The following is a 22,716-nucleotide window of genomic DNA, read 5'->3' on the forward strand; positions in this document are numbered from 1 at the left end:
GCAAGTCTCCAGGGTTCAGTCCCAGTGATCTTGTGCCCAAATTCACTCTTCCTCTTTGACTTAGGTATGGATTTCTGTCTCTTGCTACTAACCATGATGTTCGTTCTTCACTAATTAGAGGAAGCCATATTTGAGATTTCTGGTTCCTATCCTTTCTGTTCTATCTCAGAGCTTTCTAGAATAAAGTGGCTCTAAGTCATCTCACACAGGGGATGAAGCCTCATATATTCCTACATTTGTCTTGTAGAGCCACCCGTGCAGATTTTGCACCCAGTGGAGCGTTCACTAGAGAAGCATATACAGGCATTTGAGTGCTTGGAGCTGAGCTGCGAGGTGTCGATTCCCAATGCCCCTGTGCGCTGGTTCAAGGACGGCCTGGAAGTGGATGAGACAAACAACTTGTTGCTTCAAATGGAAGGTGCTGAGCGTCGCCTAGTTGTCCTGCAGGCAAGTGCTGAAGATGCTGGTGAATACATCTGCGAGACCAAGGATGAGTCTGTCTCCTTTGATGTCAGAGTTTCAGGTGAGCACTCTGATCTTGAACCTGCAGTTCTGAGAAGAAGGAGGAGAAAAAGCACCCAAAGCCCTAACCCATTTTCAACTTTAAACCAGCACAGAAACTTAAATTCTAAGCACACCAGTCCCAACACAGCCCAGACTGAGTTACAACTGGCTAATCTGTAAATGAAGCCTTTCCTGCTCTAGTCCAGGGATGGGGAACCTGTGGCCTCTGATATTAGCCATGCTAGTGGAGTCCCAACAGCAGATGAAAGGTCATTTGTTATTCGCCCTGGTCTAGTCCCAGCCATAAATCTGGGTTTATAGATTAGTGTATAGATTTGGGCACAGAATTATTATTAAAGCACTCACAATGTATATTATACTCATAAAATCTCTGGAAACGGAATTAATGCCAGGGACAAATGGAATAGTACAAGAGACACAGAGTTGCCATTACGCTGTGTCTCTTTATACCCTTTTCTTGTGAGGTGATCCAGAGAAAGTTTCATTGTGCTGTGGGTCTTCCACCCTCATCAGACAATGTCTGGCCTTCACAAACATATATGCCCTTTTAAATTTTCGCAGGGAATCGTCCCTCTTCAGTACAGTGCAATTGGAACATAGCCTAGGGCTTGCCGATAGGAAGATCGGCCGTTCGAATCCCCGCAACAGGGTGAGCTCCCGTTGCTCGGTCCCTGCTCCTGCCAACCTAGCAGTTTGAAAGCACATCAAAGTGCAAGTAGATAAATAGGTACCGCTCCGGTGGGAAGGTAAACGGTGTTTCCATCCGCTGCTCTGGTTCGCCAGAAGAGGCTTAGTCATGCTGGCCACATGACCCGGAAGCTGTACGCCGGCTCCCTTGGCCAATAAAGTGAGCTGAGCGCCACAACCCCAGAATCGTCTGTGACTGGACCTAGCGGTCAGGGGTCCCTTTACCTTTACCTTTACATTGACGCCCAGAAATGTTCAGCAAGCCTGATGCCAACTTAATCTACACCAGCAGATTATTACAGTATTCTCTAATGAGAACATAAGAGGCCTGCTGGATCAGACCAAAGGCCCTTTTAGTCTGGCATCCTGTCCTCACAGTGGCCAATCAGATGCCTGTGGGGAGCCCCACAAATCAGGCATGTGTGCAACAGAACTCTCCCTGTTTGGGATTCCCAGAGACTGGGATTCAGAGACACCCTGCCTCTGGCACTGGAGGTAGTACACAGCCATCGTGACGAATAGCCTTATCCTAAACCCCTCTTAGAGCTGCCCAAATTGGTGGCCATTACAGTACTACATTTTCTGGTAGTGAATTGCATAATTTAATTACGTGAAGAAGTATTTAGTTTTGACTGTCCTCCTGAATCTTCCAATGTTCAGCTTCCCTGGATCACCCTGGGTTCTAGTATGAGAAGGAGATAAACTTCTCTCTGTCCGCTTTTTCCACACCATGCATAATTGTATGTACTTCTGTCATGTCCCCCTTTCTCACCTTTTTTCCGAACTACAAAGCCCTAGACACTGTACCTTTTACTTTATAGATAAACTTATTGTGCTCTTGCAGGCAAACCCTGAGAGAGCTCAAATAATCAATACAAAGGAGGGATTGTCATTCCATGCATGCATGTTATGTGTTCGCTGTGAGATCCCATCTCTTAGGGATTGGCCTCCATAGTGCTAGTGGTGGTTTGGGAATCCCTACTGGCCAAAATTCACAGGGTCAGTAAAATAATAACTCTTATTTAGACCAATATTTGTTTACAATGCATTGTATGAGCTTTTGCTGGCCAAAGCTTTGGCTTTGCGTACTGTGGAAATGCCAGAGCTTTGCTAAATGTGTTTCTAAGGAGGCAGTAAATAAATAGGCCATCTACCTAAATAGGGAATCTCCCTTGCCGTTTGGGGATCCAACAATGCTATTTGCATGAGTGCATCCTTCTATGGCTGCACTTCAAACAGCTCTCAAACATTTATTCTGACCAGTATATAAATTTGGCAAAACCTGTAGAAGGAGTTGAATTCTGCACAGAGGACTCCAGCTACAAATGTTTGGGCGGAAGCTGCTAGCATGGTGCTGCAGCAAAAAGGCCTAATACCACCCCCAGGTGTATTTGGGGGAGCTACTCTTAACCGTACAGGCACCCTCCAGCATTGCTTTGAGTTCTAGCAGCCCTTTTAAAAGTATGGCTTTAAAATAATTCCTGGAGAGGGAAGTTGGAGAACTGTTGGAATGACCTATGATTGGGGAAGTCAGGCCAAACTGTATGTGATACTCAGTTACATGTAGAGTTTCCTCAGTGTTTCTCCCACATGCCCCTCCAGTGAGAAAATTGTGGGTGTGGCCCAGCAACAGCAGTGTTGCCTGTTGCCACTTCATATCTGGGCTGCCTGCCCTCTCCTTCCAGAACCCCCTGTGAAGATCGTGCAGCCCCGCAGGACTCCCTCTGTCCTGAAGGCCTCAACGGGGGAGACAGTGACCCTGACCTGTGTGCTCTCTCATGGGAATGCGCCAGTCCGCTGGGTTAAGGACGGTGTCACGCTTGAGGCTAACAGCGGCCTCATCCTGGAGGAAGAGGGTGCCCGGCGGTGTCTGGTCATCCCTGCAGCTGGCCCAGAGCATTCTGGGAAGTACACCTGCAACGCTGTTGATGATACCATGGCCTTCGCCGTCCAGGTGTCTGGTGAGTGCAGTGCTCAGGGACCCTGGTAGCACCAGGGAAGGGAGCTGAGATAAGAGTGTGGGTGGGTGGTAATTTGGGCAGGGGGGTGTTGGAATTCCAAGCCAGTGTTGCTGGGATGGATTTCATGTACTGATACATTCCAGACCCCAGGCACTCTCATTGTCGGCCACATTCCTTGCACTGCCTTCTGTACAGAGCTTAAGCAAACTTGTCCTGGAGCTTATTGAGGACTGGCTGTACATTCCCCAGAGCCGGTGCTCTGGGCATCAGCTTGACTTTATCTCTTAAATCCAGACAGGTTCTAATTTGGTAATGAAAGCAGAGGCATAACAGTATTATTTCCTAAAGAACTGAGCCTGCAATCTGGTCTTGTATGACTTTGGTAGCATTCTTTGCCAGTAGACTCATAACAAACACCCCTGACCATTAAAGTCCACGGGAAGTGTTTGCTCTAAACATTGGCTTTTTGTGATCTTCTGCCCTGGATTTCTGGTTCCTTGGCTTGCCTAGAAGTGCGCTGGCTTTTCTTTGTGTTTTCTGCATTCTTGTACCGCTTGATGCTGTCATTCCCGCTAGTATGTTTGCACATCATTCATTGTCCAGAGAGAGCGTGTGCATGTTGTTCTGAGCATGAGTTCGTAAGCACTCCATGTACTACAAATGCAGCCCTATCATTAATAGCAGATTTTGGGTTATTGCTAATCACCAGTTATTTGTTACGTGCAAGATCAAAACGAACAAACCAAAACCCATGCAGCCAGCTATACAGTAAATAATAATACAGTACATTTAAAAAGCCAGGGCAAATAAGAAGTACATCTGAACCTGGAGCCAAAATATAAAATACAATGTAGGAGTTTCAAAGCTGGAGCACCACCAGCAAAAAGGCTCCTCTTCTTCAGGGATATGGGTCCCCCCCTTCCGTTACTATGGGGAGCACCATTTGCATTTCCTACACCTGGCACAAAAGTGACTTGTGCTGCCCTTTTCTTTCTCTGAGGCTCCAGAGATGGCCACAACCGGAGACATGCGTGTTGTGTGTGGCGAGGTGAGGATTTAAGCTTGGGAGACTTGGGGTTTGAAGTTGGCCTCACACTCAAGGCCGAAGACCCAAAACCACAAATGTCAGGTTCATGGAGTTCTGTGCACAGAAACAATGTGTTCCATCTCATACATATTGATTTGAAAATATTCTTCCTCATGCACACAAGATCCCCTCTTTCTCCACCATCTGGTTCCCTGGAACATTGTAGATAGGAGGGTTCTAATATGGCCCACATACCAAGGTTTCTCCTACCCAGTCCAAAGAACTGCTGTGTTGGGTTGGGAGGGGATTTGAAACCCTGCTTCTTCCTGATATCAGTTCAGATCTATTGCTGTTCCTGAGTGGACCATTTCTTTTGCTTTAACTGGCTGGTTTTAAGGATTGCCACAGTATTTTACCAATAGAGGTTGTATGCCTATAGCAGTGGAATGGCAGGCTTATTGAGCTACTCTTTACATGCAGTTATCTTTTGGTGTGAGACTTGTTCTCTGATTGTGATGCACTCTCTTAGTCTTAGTTATGTGAAAGGTTAAAACTGCAGGGGAAGATGTTGCTATGTGCTGTAGATTCATTTCAGCCACAGAGGAGAAGCTGAAGAAGACTTTTGGTCTTGTCCAACCCCTAAGACTCGATTACTCTGAAATTTTATTAGATAGGTAGCAGCTGCTTAGTAGGAGTGTATGATGTTCTTGTGGGGTGGTGGGTGGGGGGTGTCTTTATGATTTACCAGTGAAGTAGAGGTTCATAATGTGAAGGAGATGAGCAGTATTCATTCTGCACTTCCTTGAGATTGAAAACTGGATCCCATCACCTTGCTGCTTTGCTTAGAGAAGGGTATTCTTAATAGGACTGTTGCCAGCTTAGTAAAATGAAAACTTTTTATGAGTGCATCTGGCACGATTAAGGTGGGTTAATGCAAGACAACAATGAATAGCATGGATTCAGGGGTCATTTTCTCCTCGGATAGAACCCCCTAGCTTCTTGGTGCCAAAAATGTTTTCCACCCCACATCACACCAATAAGCAACAGTAGCTTGCAAACAGGAAGCTCAACAGGAAGTACCTAATTAAATGGTACTTCTGGTCACAGGAGTATAGAGGGACAGTTGTCGTTTTTGGCACAAGGGTTTCTCTGTTCTCTCCTGCCAATCATAAAGAAAGTGTCTTTCCCTTATTATTGGTTTGTCACAGCCAGTTCTCCAAACTGGACTTTATAGTTACAGTATTGGGGATGGCAGGGGAATGCCAATTCCACATAGGAAAATGAAGAATTGAGGATAGCTGCAACACATTTTTTGACATCCTGTATGTTTTGAGCAGAAACCCATGGAAATGCTTAGTCACAGGAATGCTATCAGCCACCATAGAGGCTGGAGTAGTTAACAGTGGTGTTAGCAGAGGGCCCCCCTAAAAGAGGGCACAGATTTGCATGTAATGATGATGATGATAATTTTATTATTTGTATCCTGCCCACCTGACTGAGTTGCCCCAGCCACTCTAGGCAGCTTCCAATAAATAAAAGCATAATAAAACACCAAACATAAAAAACCTTCCCTATACAGGGCTGCCTTCAGATGTCTTCTAAAAGTTGTATAGTTATTTATCTCCTTGACATCTGATGGGAGGGAGTTCCACAGGGTGACTATGAGCCTGCTCAGTCTGTTGTTCAGGTGTTCACTGTTGATGGGCAACGTCAAGACCCCCGCCCGCCCCTCCTGCTGCTTTCCCTTCTCAGGGTTCGGTTTTTTTAAACATTACTTGGATTGGACCACCCTTCAGGCAAAGAACTTAAAAGTGAGCTGGGCTGCGTACACATTACTGGTTAAAATGCAGCAAGGTCTCCTCCCTGCTGCATTTCAAATCATATTTGCATATTGTCATACACATCATTACAGCTGGATGTGTTTCCAGGTTGCCTGCTGTCTGTCCATGCCAGTGGGCAGAGAGGGGGCACGGAAGTCTTAAGATGACTTATGTTTTCAAATCATATTGAAGCTCGTTTGGGGTAAAACACATCAAAACTCAGTATTTCTCAAGAAACTGCAGGATAGATGTGGATTGTGGCTAATGTCATGTGTACACAGCTTCCCAAACCAGTGGTGGGTGTGCCCTGGATGCAGAGTCAATGGGAGTGTGTACACAACCCGGTGTGCTGATGAGAACAAAAGGAGTCTTGAGTGGGGGGAAATGTCTGCTGTGCTTTGTAGTTTTGGCCTCTAGGTGGCACTGCATTTGTGGCAGTGGCGTGTAGTCTTGGCAGTGGATTTGTTTTCAGTAGAATCAGCACGTAAGTGATTATCAGACAATTTCTCAGAACTCATATCCAAATGACGGGACGGAGGCCAGGAGACAGGATGTTCTTTGACTTTTTTTTGGTGGGGGGAGAGAGTAAGTAAAGAAGCAAGCAAGCAGCCCCAAAGGAAAACTCCATCAATTAATAAACTTGAGATGGAGAAAGATTGCATGGCCCATGAGAAGCGTGCTGGTTACGCACAGCTAAGGAAAACGTACGCCCTGATGCACATTTGATATGGGAATTTGTCTCACAAGCCAAAAAGAATTTGTTATGAAGGCAAGAAAACAAAAGGAGCAAAATTCCAAGGCAATTGGGCATCTTAAGTGCCCCCCAACACACACACACACACACACACACACACACACACACACACGTGATGTTGCTGAAGGTGTATGTGTAGACATGGTCAGCCTCTTGGATGAGAGACCCCTGGGAGGCTTCTGTAAGAGGAGGATAGGATATGTTTTCACGTGTTGCTTCAGTTGGGCATATAAAGCCTACAGTGTCCCAGATGCTCATGTCATTTGCATTGACCAGTGCCTCTCCTCCACTTTTCTTCTGCATGAGCAGTGATTGGATATAGCATAGCTAGTTTGAGACAGGCGGCTCAAAGTCAATTTAAACTTGACATGTGAAAATGGCAGTGCCCTCCATATCACTTGCATGTAAACTCCTATGCCCAGTTTATTTCAATTGATCTTAATCTCATTTAACATTGTAAACCTGCCCATTGGCTCAAAATGCCCAAAACAGTATACTGACACATTTTTTGTATAGAAAATGGAAGTAATTGTTGTTATATTCTTTGCTGTGCCCAGGACTCTTTGCTCCCTGACACTGTTGTGAGCAAGCCTTCTTGGTGCTTAACTGAAGTTGCTGGGACTGACCCTAAGCAGCAAGTCATCCCCAAGTCAAATGGACCCATAGCCTCAGAATGATATAACATTGGTTAAACCCATGGAATTTAGGTGCCCCAAATGCTATACTTCAATTCATTCCAGTTCTCTTAAACGACATAGTGCTTAGGGTGCATTTTATGTACAACCAGGAAAAAAATAGTCTCTTGGGTAGGGAGGCTGTTGTTAGGATGAACACAATATGGATTGCAGAATGCTTTGCACAGTAAGAGTGCTATGAAAATGTTTACTGGATTGAGAAGCAGTGGAAAGTTAACAGAACCTTTGTTTATGCTGGCAGACCCCCCAGTGCGGATTGTGGGGCGTGATGAACTGCAGACTCAGCACCACTGCCTGACCTCGGAGGACCTGACCCTGTCTGTGACGCTGTCTTGCCCTAAAGGAGAGGTGAAGTGGTACAAGGACGGAGAGAAGCTGCAGGACACAGACCATGTGCGTCTGGAGCAGGATGGCGCGTGCCATTCGCTGGTGATTCTGGGAGCAGAGCGCTGTGATGCAGGAGAGTATCTGTGTGACAGTGGTGATGACAGCCTCATCTTCTACGTCACAGTAGAGGGTAAGGTCTGGGCCTGGAAGGAGAGGGGCCGCTTTTGAGAACCTTAAAAAAAATAAAAATACCAGTATTTTTTTTCAAGGCAAGAATGCAGTCTCACAGCAGAAAGAGCATCATGTTCCAGCGTACAGATTGCTTCAATATTATTTCAGTAATTTAAATTCAGTAAGGGAGAAAAAGGTTTCGATGGGAATTTGTCCTCCCACGTACATTTGCAAAAGGTCAACTTATTCACAGTCATTACCTTTTGTTTCGTGTTTCCATCAACTACAGTTCTGGCTGCTATTGTAATGTTGCCCACAAATTCTCAGTGTCTCTTGAATAGAATCTCGGAGGGATCCTCATAATGTTAGGAAAAGAAAGAGTGGGAAATTCATATCCTGTAATTTATTGCTTCGGCTTCTTTATGCCAATAGCATTCAGTTTCTTCTCCTTGACATCAACATGCATGTAATTAGCTTGCCTTCATAGTTGCATCTCCAGCTTCTATATGAAATGCCACTGATATAATATCTTGTAACATTTATCATTCAAAGCACCTGTTAAGTGGAATCTCTGCAACAAATAATCTCCCATCATCCATGGTGATATTATGAGTTAAAACTTGTTCTTATTGATGTTTGCAGTAATAATGAGGGTTGTGGATACTTGGTGCTTTAAAAAAAACCAGCAGTCTAACAACAATCAACTTTCAGGACCAAAAAAGCTGTATTCTACATGAATTACTTACGAAAACCAAGCAAATGCATATCTATTTGCTTATTTTCAAGAATGCTGGTGGTTTTGGAGAATACTAGCACCTCATCTCCAACTGCTGTTGAGAACATATTTATATTTTGTTATATATAAAAATATTTAGATACCGCTGTATCATAGAAATAGATCACAGAGTTTTACAATATAAAATCATATAGTAAAATCTTTTTTTTTTAAAGAGATGGGTTTTAACCACTTAATGTGGAAACTTAGAAGGTGCCTGTGAACAGATAGTAGCTGTGGCAGAAAAGTACAAAGGACAAGTCCCTGGTATATTGAGTTCTGTTCTGGGGTCAGGGGGCACTTCCAAACTGTCAGTTTTTTTATGCAAAGTAAGTTGATTTGGTGCTGTCCTGCAACAAACGCACTTTCCCCCAAAACTGGACCTTTTGTGATAAGGAAAGTGATGGGGAAATTCACTGGAAAAGGTGAGATAACAACTGTTTGATGCAGAATTGTATAATCTCCCCAGGAATGAGAATGAATACTTAATAAACAACCTCCCCGCAGACTTGGTGCAAACATGCTCTATAAGCAGGTTGTCTGGAAGTGACCTGGAGCAGGTCATAAAGCTACTGGTGGCTGCTAATCCTGATCACTGTATATTACCTCCAGTGTATTCCATACGGTCTGCTTCTGAATGCCAGTTTCTGGGGATCACAAGTGGGAAGAGGGCGATTGAACCCGTGTTTTGCTTGGGCATCTGGCTGACCATTGTGAGAGCAGAATGCTGCACTAGAGAAGTCTTTGGTGTGACCCAGCAGGACTCCTCTTGTGTTGTTACAGCTGCCCACCCAGGAAAGAGACCCAAGGAAATCACTCCATCTGTGGACAGCCTGACAGGCCTCACCAGACACTGAGAGGGCTGCAAGTTGTGGGCAGTGAGAACACCACAGTGTATGAGCTCTAATGTGCTGGTGTTTGATGTTTCATAGCAAACTGCCTATCAGTCCTTCATGTGTCCTCTGAAATCAGTCTCATGTGAATACACTAAGCTTTTAAGGCTCTCCCCATTTAAAGGACTCTCTAGTTTTCCCCTCCCCCAAACCTGGGCCTGCTTCATGGTGGAAAGGAAGTGAGATAGGGTTGAAATTTGCTGCCTCATCCTTTGTTGGGTCAGAAAAGCACAATGTTCCCCACCTTTTTGTGTGGTATTCCTTTGTGCCCCCTCTGCTCCATCTTATCTGTGTTGGCACTTGTGTTCACCTTCTGGGGGTTCTTTATGACTACCGGATGGCAGATGGTTGTGTGTGCCTTTCTTTCTCTAGACCTGCAGGCCCTGTCTGTGCCCTACACTGTGACACCTTGTCTCTTTCTCTGTTTCCTAAGAACCTCCCATCTCCATTGTGGGAAACACAGGGGTTCCAGAGCACCACTCGCTGGTGTCCGGAGAGGCTCTGGTATTGGCTTGCAAGGTGTCTTCGCCTAGTGCTGCTGTGCGCTGGCTGCGGAATGGGGAGGAGCTGGTACCCAGCAAGCGTGTGCGCATTGAAGCCCATGGGAGACAACGCCAACTCACCATCCTTGGAGCCAAGCCGGGAGACTCAGGCTCCTATGTGTGTGATGCAGGCACTGACCGAATGGAGTCCACAGTTAAAGTGGCAGGTGAGGTCTCGTCAGAAAAAGCGAGAAAACTGGCAAGCCATGACTGGGGTTGAAAGTCGGGGGTACAGAGAGGTGAGCAGCTCAGAAATGTTGCTTATCCCATTCCTTCTTCACTGGATGGAGAACTCAGGAGTTGGTGTCGTGCAATTGCTTGGACCAGAAGTAGTCAAAAAGCAAGCTAACAAATTGCTGCCCTTTCATGACACCCAAAATCTGCTGCTTCAGTTGCCTCACTCTGCCCAGTGGTTGGGCCAGCCTTGGCTGGTTTCATTGCTTTGTGGCAGGGGTTGCCAACCTCTTTGGATCCATGGGCATGTTGTAGGCACCATACACACCCACCCACAGCCAAGCACACACCATAACCTATTCTACTGGCTACAAAGAATGCTTCTTTCAAGCCTAAATTCAACAGGAGGGGACCCTGTGAGCACCAGGGAAGGCCTCTGGGGGTGCATGCATGCCCTTGGGTGCCACAATGGTGAACCCTGCTTCATGGATAGCATTTGGGGGGTTAGTACAGAGAGCTGGAGTTGTGCTCCCACCTTCAGGCTCCGAGGAACTTCGTAATGGAACGCGGCAGGTGACAAGTGAAGGGTTCAGGCTGCTTCTCTATCTGCACTCTGCCAGTGAGGGGGTTAAATTTAACTTCGGCCGATTCTCAGGCGCCGCTACTTCTGCACCTTCTGCCAACAAATGCTGCCCTCCTTGAAAGCAAGGGAGGCCTTATTGACTGGAGGTTGTTTTTCTTTTCTTAAGTGTGAGGAGAGGGAGTTGGCAAGGGCTGCCCCCACCAGGACAGGTGCTTTGAGGAGAGGCAGGGAAGTAATCCCAGTGGCCTCTGCCAAGAAGGTAGGGTGCCAGCAGGCAGGAGCAGTGGCCTTTCCAGCATCTGGGACTGGGCACCGTGCCTTTTTGGGAGAAGAGGAAGCCAAAGAGCAAAAACAAGTGCTGGGGGCAGCAGGACACATTTCTAGAGTTGCTGTGGGTTTTGTCTTGAGGCAAACACTCAGCTCCATTCATTGTGGCACCCGCTGCCAGGGCAGTTCAGGACTTTGAACATACAAATGCTCAGCAAAAGCAGTGAAATTTTGCTACCACATATAAACGAAGCAAGTTTGCTGACATGCACTTGCCCTACCTGATTTATTTTATTTCCTGAAATGGGTATGAGTAAGAAGGGGTGGGAGCAACAAGAGCAACCATGGAGTCTTGCTACTGACTATTGAGTCCTACGTAGTTTCCCTCTGGATTAAGTGTTCCCTGACATTGCCTATGTTAGGGTTGCCATGTTTCAAAAAACAAAATTCCTGACACCCACAAAGTTGTTGAGTCCTCAAAAATGTTGAGCTTTTTTGGGGAACAAACCCAAATTATTGAGCTTTTAGGGGGAAACCTGCCCCCCAAATAGTGATCTTAAGCTTTTGGAGCTGTTTCCACTGCTTTTTCCATCACATTGCCATACATCCAGGTTTTCCCTGACATTTTGCCCCTTTGGCAAAATTCCCCCGACGCCATTTTTACACCCGAAAACCAGGACATGTCAGGAATTTTCCTGACATATGGCAAGCCTAGCCTATGTACTCACAAGTCTGTTTTTGCTGTCACAAAAAGAATGAAGTAGAAATTTGGTTTATTACGTATATTTATAAAATGAAAGCTGATGATATTCTGTTTTTCACCAAACAGAAAATTATACAGAGTGGATGTCAAGAATTTTGACTCCTGGGGCAGAAAATCCAAATGGCACTTCCCAGCGATGCTATTGTATTTGATTATTATAATTCGAGAGGCTGGACCTCTTTTGTCTAGGATCTTTTCTGCAAACAAAATGTTAATACTTAATAGAAGGAAGCCACATATGTTGTTGTCTAGAAATGCTGAATTTGTGCCAGGCAATCTTAATTATGTACTAAAGTGCTATCACAAAATAAATGATCCAGGAGAAAATATGTTAGTTGGGGTTTATGTAAAATACACCCCCTGTAGCTGTAGAGCTACAGCTTAAAAAAAGAAAAACAGCAACCCTTGACAATTTCTTGCCCTTTATTGGCATAAGTCCAAGACCACCTCCTTTCACCAGCCTGCCTGCTTTGCCGTGGGGTTGGCTGTGTTTTCACAGGACAGCAAAATGTCCCCTGCCTTGCTTAAGAGGGAGGTCTTCTATCTCTTGTTACCAGCACCCCCTGTGCACATTGTGAACAAGAACGATGCCCATGTGCCTTTGGAAGTCCAGGAAGGAGAGAACATGACCCTGGTTGCCCGTCTCTCCCAAGAGAAAGCTTCTGTCCGGTGGCTGAAAAACATGCGGCCCCTTTATCCCGGGCCACGCCTGGTGGTGAGCAGCGAGGGGGCAGTGCGCAGCCTCACCATCAAGCAAGCTGAGCCAGGTGACAGCGGCACCTATACCTGTGACACTGGGGACGATGAAGTGCATTTCACAACATATGTGCAAGGTAAGATGGACCCACCAGTTCCCTTTCCAGGCCTGATGGGGCGACAGTAGCAAGGAGAAGCTTCCAGAACCAAGCCCCCCCTCCTCCTCCATCTTCCTTATGTTTCTGGAAGCCTGTGGCAGCCATTGTGGCTGTTCCATTGGCAGTGGGAGGAGGATTGGAAAAGTATGTGGTATCCCAAGGTGCTGTGGCAGGAGGAGCATGTGTTTGGTGCTAGGAGCTGCAGGGCGGTCCCACATGCAGCCTGTGAACTATCAACCTACAATATTCTCCTTGCAAAGGTATTTCCTCCCTGGTGGGGGTGTGGGGCAAGGGGGAAACTCATGGACCAAACATCAAGGTCTGATGGAAGTCTCCTGTGTTCCCCAGTAACAAGGGAGAGTTGAAGTGACACTCATAGAACAACTAAAGAGAAAAGCCAGAAGTGGAGTTAGCTGCACCAATGAACAAGGTGTAGGGTGGAGATTTGAAGGAACCACTTGGCTCAGCTGGGCAGATATTGGAGACCATTTTGACCACCTTCTACCCTCTCTAATCTTCTTCTTCCGCTAGAGGCCCCCGTGCTGTTTGTTCCCAAGCCAGAGCATCCAGAGAAGGTGCTGGTACTGGAGGGTGGCAGTGCAGTGCTCTCTGCCATCGTCTCCAAGGAGCCAGCTATGGTGAGGTGGGAAGGACCTCGAGGGGCCTTGGTGGCGGGTGACCAGTGCCAGCTGCGCAGAGAGGGCCGGGTCCACAGCCTTCTGCTGAGCAACGTGGGCAAAGCAGATGCTGGAGAGTACATATGCCACTCCCATCATGACCAACTGCGCTTTGAGCTGAGTGTCAAAGGTGAGAGGTCTGTGTTGGGGAACATGGGAGGCAATCCCATATGAGACTGGCAATACTTCGGGGCTCTGTGGGATGGGCTGAACAAAAGGAAGCAAGTCCCATTAGGATGGCTTGTGAGACTCAAAATGGAGTGAGGATGTTTTGTTAATTTAAGGCTTATCCCACGTAGTGGCCTCCAGATGCTTTGGACTACAACTCCCATCAGCCTCAGCTGGACGCCACTACACAGGGAAGCCTGCATCAAATGATTTTGTTAAAGGGAGAATTATGGCAGGTGTGCCAGCTTCTACCATACTGGGATAAGCCACATGGGTTGAAATTCTCCCTTCTACACAATGGTCAAAGGAGCCTAGTTCACCAAAGTCTCTGTATTTCCCAGTGAACCTGTGTCTATTCCCAGTGAGCCTTGCACCTTTACTGGCTAGTCCAGCGTTCACCAGCCTGATGTTCTCCAGATGTTTTGGACTACAATTCCCATGCTGTTCGGGGTTGGTGGGAAATGTAGTCTGAAACATCTGGATGATATCAAGTTGGAGAAGGCTGGCCTGGAGCAATTGCTAATTTAGTCTTATTCCAAACCTGACGGCTTTCTTTACAAGGGGATGTGGCAAGCACAAAACCGTGAGCCTCTCCCTGCAGCATGATAGCCTAAAAAGCTCACTTTTATATAGCTATGCTGTGTTGTTCAGGTAGTGAAGGACAGAGGCAGTCAGCAGGAGAGAACTGCAAGTGGAGTTGAAGCTTTGCTTAGTGTTATCTGTTTGGTACCTCTTGATATAGAAGAGACAGACCTCCGGCCAGTTTCAGAAATAGCCTGTATTTTTTCCTCCACACACTGGGAACAATCAGTGGCTATTAGAAGTGATAGTTAAATAGATTGTCTCTATTCATAGAGGCAATATTGACTTAATTCCCAGGTGCTTGGGGAAAACAGTGAGATGATCCCCATTGCGATGCTCTTGTATAATTCCAGAGGCATCTGTGTGGCCGCTGTAGAAAACATAATATGGGGTGAGAAGGGCTCTGCTCTGATCCAACAAGGCAGTTCATGCTTTATGACAAAAAGTAGCAACCAAAGCTCTAGCACACAGGCCTCTTCTGCATGCTTATGTCTCTTCTTTGGATCCCCACTTTGATCCCCCTAATCTGGGTTTGCACTTTAGCGATTGTGGAGTTGACTTTGCTTTGAAGGGGCCCGAGCCCAGGGGTGGAGCGTGGGATTTGCATGTCCAGCATTCTTTGACTCAGTCCTTGGCATCTCCAGTTAAAGGGATTCTAGGGTGGAGGGCTAGGAAAGCTAGTGCAGGAGACTTTGGTTTGTTAAGCAGAGGAAACAATGCTGGCCTGACTCAGTACAGTAAACCCACAACTTATACAGGGGTTACTTTCTGGAGATGGCGCTTAAAGCTAAAATCGTGTATAGTCAAAACACTTTGGGTTCAGTGGCTGGTGGGTACTGTATACTATAAGGCAACTTCATTTATACAGGATTTTTATTTTTTCTCCAACCCCTGCCACCATTTTTATGAAAGCAGCTTGTACTTTCTACATAAAATACTAAAATCACTTATCTGCCATATTATATTTACACAAGATTTTCTGTTCCTTGGTTCAGCAACTGGCATTTTTGGCTTGGTGTAGAGCTTGGAACAGTCCAGCCCTTTTGTAGCCAAGATTGGAAAGCAGGGACTCCAGTTCCCTGTGCTCAAATTCTGTGACTGGCATAAATAATGCATGTTTGCATGTGTTCACATAAGTTCCTTATTTATTCAGCAATTTGGAAGAGTTAAGAGTGAGTGAAGAGTGCTACTTCAGAAGCCTTTCCTTCTGAACTTAGTGAAAGCTGTTCCTCAATCTTTTGGGTTTCTTCAGAAAATTATGTCCTCAAATATTTATTTGTTTTCATGAAGGTTGGAAATTTAGAAAGAATTGTGGGTCTTGGGCTTCTGCAAAAGATTTGAGTTGCTGCATGATCAGGATTTTCTGCAGGTTTCCAGACAACCACCACCACTCACAGTATGTAAGACAGCAAGTGTTCTGCCTTTTGCCTTCTCAACTCAGTGGTACTATTCCTTGCCCTCCTCAGAGCTGCCAGTGAAGTTTGTTCGGGGTCTCTCAGATGTGCTGGCACTGCAGGGGGAGACGGTGTTGTTCTGGTGTGAGCTGTGCAAAACCAAAGGGGATGTTCTCTGGCTGAAGGATGGGCAGGAGCTGGAAGCCAATGAACACCAGGAGATCCGAGCAGAGGGACGGGAACGTTCCTTGACCCTGAGACACGTAGGGCCTGAGGATGCTGGTGAATACTCATGTGAAAGCAAGGATGACCGCACCCTCGCCATCCTCACAGTGCAGAGTGAGTCCTTTGGGGAAAGGGCCTGAGCTCAGTGGTTTTGCATTCAATGTTTTGCATGCCAAATGTCCCACATTCCATCCCCAGCACCTCCAGATAGGACTGCGATGGGGAAAGACGCCTTTCAGATTTCTGGAGAGCTGCTGCCAGTCCGTGTAGACAGTTCTGAATGGGATGTACCAATGGTCTGACTCCATATAAGGCAGCTACCTATATTATTTCCCATGGAACAACTTGATCTGGTTCCAATAACCTGTGTCCATAATCCTACATACATTTTTATTGTGGGCCACTGAGATGCTATGAGGGCTGGGTGCTGGGATACCCCCACTGGACTGACAAGATACTGTGTATCAATAGGCTTCAGGGGTAGCCAGGGGCTCCCCAATACAGGCCTAGCCACCCCTGACTCTAAGCACTTTCTTCCCCAGTCCCTAGATCAGTGGAAATCATTTCCGAGCTCCACAACTTAACTGTGCTGGAGGGGGATGATGCCACCTTCAAGGCTGTGGTGTCTCCAGATGACGTGGCTCTCAAGTGGCAGCACCATGGCCAAGATATAGTGCCCAGTGAGCGGTTCGCCACCACCAGGGTTGGGCTGTGCCACACCCTCACCATACAGCAGTGTCGGCTGAGTGATACTGGCATAGTCAGTGTCCACGCAGAAGGTCTGGTGAGTTCAGCCAGGCTCAGTGTGCAAGGTAAGAAGAAAGGCGATGCTAGCGTGTGGTTTTGGGATGGATCAAAGGAGCATCTAAGTAGCCGGGCTGTGGCACATATTGGTAGTAAGCTGGAGTAGGGACACCTGTATTTACCCTATGTATCATGTGCCCCACCCTGCTTCTGAATTGTGCATTAAGGAAATGCAAATTCTGCTGTCTGAATAAAGTAAACAAATTAAGAACGATTGCCTGTCTTTGCTTATTTGGCATGATATAGTTTGCTTCTTTAGCCCTGCAGGGCTGGCAATAGAAGCTTTATTGGAAGTTCTGCTAAACCTCACCCTCACCCCTTGTCTTATGAGATTTTGCCTGCTGCTGCACAATTGATTTTTTTTTTAATCCCCTGTAGCTCTACAGGTCCTTGCACTTTCAAGAAGCGAAAGCTGAGATTCTCAGGGTGCTGGATTCTGTAGCCAGTACCAAATTCTGTTCCAACCAGCATGCCAAACGCACCTGAACCTTGAATGGTTATAATTTGGCGCTTACAGATTCATGGTTCTCTCCTGCTAGAGAGGCAGGGGGCATGGCCTGGTAACATGCCGGGATAGGATATGAAACTGTAGTTGACCAATCTTTGACTTCTTCCTGCAGAGGCTCAGGTGATATTTGTGCAGACCCTGCGTGACTTGATGGCTGAGGAAGGGCAAGACGTCTGCTTGGAAGTGGAGCTGAGCTTGGAGAGTGCAGAAGTGCAATGGATGAAGCAAGGCATCCTTCTGCAGCAGAACACCAAATACTCCATGGAGGCATGTGGGTCTCAGCGGACCCTTACCATACACAACATTGAGCTTGCAGATCGAGGCACCTACCGCTGTGAGAGCCTGCATGACCGCACCCAAGCCAGGCTGAGTGTGGAACGTAGGTGCCAACCTCTGGCTTCTTCCCCATCCTTTTTTGTCTCTCTGATCTTGGCTGTAGGTTATCTGTGGCTGCCACAATTTTAACTGGTGTAGCCAGATAGAATCATAATTCACTGCTGCTGAAGGAGTTACATTGGTTGCCTATTCGTTTCTGAGCCCAATACAAGGAGCTTACCTTTAATGTCCTAAATGGCTTCGGACCCAAATATCTGAAGGAGCATCCGTCCCCTACCAACCTGCCATACCTTAAGATCTTCAGAGAAGGCTCCTCTGCATGTACCTCTGTTGGAGGAGGTTTGTTTTGTGTCACAGACACAAAACTCTACATACCTGAAAACAGGCATTTTCAGCTCTTGCCCCTGTTCTGTGAAATATCCTTACCTTTGCCATATGTGAAGCAGCAACCATCAGTTGCTTAGGATGACTTGTAAGGACTTGCCTTTTGGCCCAGGCAAACTCTTAAGATTGGAGCCCACCTTGTGTATGAATCTCCTGAATCTGTTTTATATGTTTTTTAATAAAATACCGTTTTGTTTATTTTAGGCTGTAGTTGTTTTAATGGATTTTTGTCATATTGTATGTAGTGTGCACCATATTTTTTTTTAATTAAGCAGTTTAGAAATGCATTTGAATTAATGCAATAAATCAATAACATTCCTAGCCAGCTGACATTATTCTTGGGGAGCAGGCTGCTTTCTTGGCAAAACCAAAATGGAACTTGCACTAATCTTTTAACCTTCTTTCCCCACTACTTCAGCCCGGAGGGTGACGGTGAGGAAGCCTCTGTTGGATGTGGAGACTTTTGAAAAGGAGACTGTGACGTTTGAACTGGAGCTGTCCCACGCCAATGTGGCCGGGGTCTGGACACGCGATGGCATCCGTGTGAAGCCAGGCTCCACCTGCCGAGTGAGCGCCACGGGCTTTGTGCACAGCCTGACACTGCTGGGGCTCACGCTGGACGACTCAGGGACCGTGGCCTTCACCGCTGACACCGTGCGAAGTAGTGCCCGCCTTACTGTCCAAGGTACTGGGGCAAGGCAGTCCATGCGCAAAGGGCAGAATTGTCTTGTGCTAGATGAGCCCCACCTAATAGATTCAGCAGGGATGGGCAGTCAAGGGGAAGCAGTGGGAAGGAGATGTGAATGGGGATAGTGCCTGGAATGGCCCTGAGGTGAGGAAAGCCCTGTGCATGCCCCTTCCTTCCTTCCTTCCTTCCTTCCTTCCTTCCTTCCTTCCTTCCTTCCCATGTGCAGCTGTCTGGGTTTGGAACTGCAGTAATGATGCTTCCTGCTGCCCAGTTGGGCCCCTGGGTCTGGGCTCTTCAGTACCTGAGCAAAGCAGAAACAAAATGCATCCAATGCCACTATCCTCAGCACCAACACAGAAGTGCCAGCTCACATAGAATGCTCTCTTCTGCAAGCAGCAAATGCAGTCTTTGGGCTGCAGCTCCCCCCACCCCCGGGGCACATCCACTGTGTTTTAGGAGATGCGCATCTCTCCCCTTCACATGCATTGACCACAACAAGCACTAGTTCAGGGATGGGGCATCATTTCCATTCAGCCATGTGCATTCTGTGCTGTGTAGCCTTCTTGGGGTGGTGGTCACATGCCAGTGGTGGGTGGAGCCAGGGGAAAGATGGGCAGAGCAGTTAATGCTAATTGTGCCTCTGCATAATGGGCCAGTTTCTGTACATACTCACGCACCCCTTTCTATCCTCCATCCAGGCAAGCAAAAGGTATTATCAGAGTTCTCAAGGGCACATTCCAGCCAAGCAAGAACATTCAAGGAAGGTGCCAAGCAGGGCCTGCGAGAGATGTGGCGGGGCTGGGTGGGTGGCCGGAAGAGAGTCTCAAGGGCCTGAGATTCCCCATCCCTGCACTAGTCCTACAAGACACTCAGCCTGTCACTGCTTTGAGCTGCTTTACACTCAATACAGCACTTGCAGTTACACTAAACTTCTCAGTTGATACTTACGGAATTTGCTGGCACAATATGTGGTATCACTACTAGCTTAGATAGCATTAAAATGGCAAGCTCACCTGGGGTGAGGCTATCAGTGGCTTCTAGTCTTGATGGCTGTGTACTGCCTCCAGTATCGGAGGCACCTTGCCTCTGAATATCAGTTGCTGGGAATGGCAGCAGGAGAGGATGGTTGCCCTCATGTCCTGCTTGTGGGCTTCCCAGAGGCATCTGGCTGGTCAGTGTGGGAGGTGGGGTGCTGGCAAGATAAGCCTTTGCCATCTGATCCAGCAGGTCTCTTCTTATATGTTCCTATGGAGCAATGTCCAAAGCTCCTTATTTCTGCAGGGCTGTGTCAAGTGCGAAGCACCTAACCGTGGGGTCAGGTTGGGAGTGGTGAAGGCAAGAGGTAAGGAAGCTGGGCGAGTGTGTGCCTTCCACACTGAACTTGGGTAAGGGCTGCAGGGAGTGCCCTGCCTTGACTAAGCAGAGCGTTATGCTGTCTTGTTGATCTTTTCGGTCTCCAAGTCGATGCATCTTTGTGCCACCTGCACCCGCCTTTGTCTCTGTCCCTGCAGAGCCGCCAGTTACTATGCTGCGCTTTCCCCAGGATATGGGCATCCCTGAGACAGGCTCAGCCACCTTTGAGTGTGAGCTGTCCCGGCCCCTGGCTGAGGTGAAATGGTACAAGGTGAGGGTGCTATCTCTAGCATTGCCCCCTCCTTTAACTCTCCTGGAGCTCCCCGGAGCTCCCAAGAGCAGTGGTTTTCCTTCCAAAGAGCGTGGCTTGTGGCAGGGTGAGCCAGTGCTTCTGCGATGCCCGCTTCCACATCTCCCCACTGTGCCCTTAGCGAACCCGAGAGCAGCACCCAATCCCCTGCTCTCTGGCATTCTCCTTCTCGCTGCCTTGCTCAGCCCTTAACCAGCCTCTCTTTTCTGTGTCCCTGGCTGCCCTAGGATGGGGAAGAGATCCAGACAGGGCAAAACTGCCGCATGTATTCAGTGGGACGCCGGCGCCTCCTACAGCTCAGCCACTGCGGCCTTGAAGACGCGGGCGAGTACACATGCGATGCTGGTGACTGCCGTGCCTCTGCCAAACTGAGGGTCTTTGGTATGAATGGCCTGGGCTGCATATGGGATCAGAGGTCGAGAAAGAGGGTTGGGCTATACAAAGCGCCCTTTAACTCCACATTCTCTGGGTGGGGGGTTGTCTGCTGTTCCCTTTTACCATATGCTGTAGACTCACCCCCCTGCAGCATCTTCCTGGCACTGCCTCTCTTGTGCCTTGGAGGTAGACTTGGGATCGGCTACACCGTGGTGACTCAGAGTCTTGTTCTTGAAGCTTGTACAGCATGTACAGGAAGCCGTGCTTAAGGATAAACATTCAGTGCTGGGTTTGAAAGGAAATCTTTCTAACTTATAATAGCATTTCAGCAATGGAAGAGCATGCCCAGGAGAGGAACCTTACTTCCTTAAAAACCTTCAAGAAAACATTTGACAGCCTCGTGTCAAGGTTGCTTTAAAAGCATAGATATCCCTTTTTAGGACTGGGGACTGGGCTGGAAGAGGAATGACTCGTTGGGTGATGATGTCTCCCAGCTCTGTGGTAGAAAGCAAGCTGTGCAGGAAAGTCTGGAGGGGATTAGTGGGGAGGATGGGACTCTAGCTTCTCAAGTTTTAATCTGAGCAGGGCTCAGCTTTGAAAGCTGATTTAATGCCAGGATATCTCTTGACATTCAAGACGCCATAATAATGCTAGAGATGTCTCTGGGCAAGCACAGAGTGCTGTCCTTCGTCCCTGAGAAAGGACAGCCAGCTTTCTCATGCACAACTGGAATGAGTAAGTCAGACACCCCACCCCACTCTAATTCAGACAGTACAGTGGTACCTCAGGTTAAGTACTTCATTCGTTCCGGAGGTCCGTACTTAACCCGAAACTGTTCTTAACCTGAAGCACCACTTTAGCTAATGGGGCCTCCTGCTGCTGCCCCACTGCCGGAGCCTGATTTCTATTCTCATCCTGAAGCAAAGTTCTTAACCTGAAGCGTATGTAACCTGAAGTGTATGTAACCTGAGGTACCACTGTATAATTTCCAGGCATACCTGACCCTTGACTGACCAGTTAAGTATTGCTGCTCCTGCCAGAAAAAGTAACGACTGGGGTTACATAGACTTAAATTGATTTTAAGAAACCATTTTCTCAAAGAACCCCAGGTACTGTAGTTCTATGATGGGAAAGGTGAATTTCAATCCACCTCACAAAACTACAGATCCCAGGATTCTTTGGAGGAAATAATGAACATTATGAACATTAAACTGATGTAAAACCAGTTTGTCTGGAGTGTAAATATCCCTCAGGAGACTAGGAAACCCTAGTAGTATCTTAAGCTCTTTAGGCACTTGTAAGCTCTTTGATCCAAGTAGAGGAAGACAGAGGAAATGAATACTAATGGTGAATTCTTTAAGTCAGAACATGAGGAACATCTGGCCCACATGCCAAATTAGGCCTGTCGGGGTCCTAATTGGGCTTGTGAGGCTGTTTTCCCCCAGCCATGGCTAGCTGCCTCACACTAGATATTAGATGACGGCAGGTAAAGATGCAGCTGCAAAAGAACAACCAGGAGCCTTAAAGCACATTTCTAATTATTCCTCTACAAGTGGGGCTTGCATATGGAACTTTTTAAAATTTGGTTCCACATGCAAGCCCTTACGGGATTTGTGCCACTTGGGAGTTTCCAAATCGGATTGGCTCCGTTGTTGCCAGGCAGGTCTCGCTGGGGAGTGCATTCCATAGTCAGGGAGCCACCACTGGAAAGACCCTTTCTCCTGCAGCCTTTCTCTGTGCTTTGACTGGAGGGGGCACTAAGAGGAGGGCCTCCAATGATGACCTAAGGGTCTGGGCAGGTATATCCAAGGGGAGGTGTTCAGGAGGGCAAAATTCAGGAGGGCAAAATCCCTGATCAGAGGCTGCTGTTGAAGGCATTTGAGGGAAGCAAGATGCTGGACTAGGGAGGCACTTTGTCTAATCCAGCTCTTTTTTATAGTCTGAGAGAATGTACGTATTTACTGATTCTCATAAAATCAGCCAATTCATGGAAAAGGAAGTTTGCTTGGATGAGATCAGTCTTTCTGGGCCAGTAATAACCAGAAGGAGTCCCACGGTCAGGGGTGGAAACAGGTCAGATGCAGTGTTCTCTGT

At 47.2% G+C, this 22,716-nt stretch overlaps 1 protein-coding gene across 16 annotated transcripts in view; it reads left to right on the plus strand.

Annotated features, from left to right (window-relative positions):
• OBSL1 (obscurin like cytoskeletal adaptor 1) overlaps positions 1-22,716 on the plus strand; it is a 164,772-nt gene that overhangs the window by 29,787 nt on the left and 112,269 nt on the right. For 9 of the 16 annotated variants that reach the window (XR_014518543.1, XR_014518544.1, XM_083471620.1 and 6 more), the window contains 12 exons: positions 248-523; positions 2,898-3,173; positions 7,711-7,986; positions 10,069-10,344; positions 12,522-12,797; positions 13,350-13,625; positions 15,712-15,978; positions 16,407-16,676; positions 17,289-17,555; positions 18,315-18,581; positions 20,096-20,208; positions 20,475-20,628. Coding sequence is in view for 12 of the 16 variants with exons in the window: in XM_083471620.1 (XP_083327746.1) it covers positions 248-523; positions 2,898-3,173; positions 7,711-7,986; positions 10,069-10,344; positions 12,522-12,797; positions 13,350-13,625; positions 15,712-15,978; positions 16,407-16,676; positions 17,289-17,555; positions 18,315-18,581; positions 20,096-20,208; positions 20,475-20,628 (2,994 nt within the window). In the remaining 4 variants the exon portion in view is untranslated. The remainder of the gene's footprint in view (positions 1-247; positions 524-2,897; positions 3,174-7,710; positions 7,987-10,068; positions 10,345-12,521; positions 12,798-13,349; positions 13,626-15,711; positions 15,979-16,406; positions 16,677-17,288; positions 17,556-18,314; positions 18,582-20,095; positions 20,209-20,474; positions 20,629-22,716) is intronic. The other 7 variants (XR_014518542.1, XR_014518545.1, XM_083471629.1 and 4 more) reach the window with 1 other exon arrangement.

Source organism: Podarcis liolepis (genome assembly GCF_965112155.1).
Source record: "Podarcis liolepis genome assembly, chromosome: 1".
Lineage (NCBI taxonomy): Eukaryota > Metazoa > Chordata > Lepidosauria > Squamata > Lacertidae > Podarcis > Podarcis liolepis.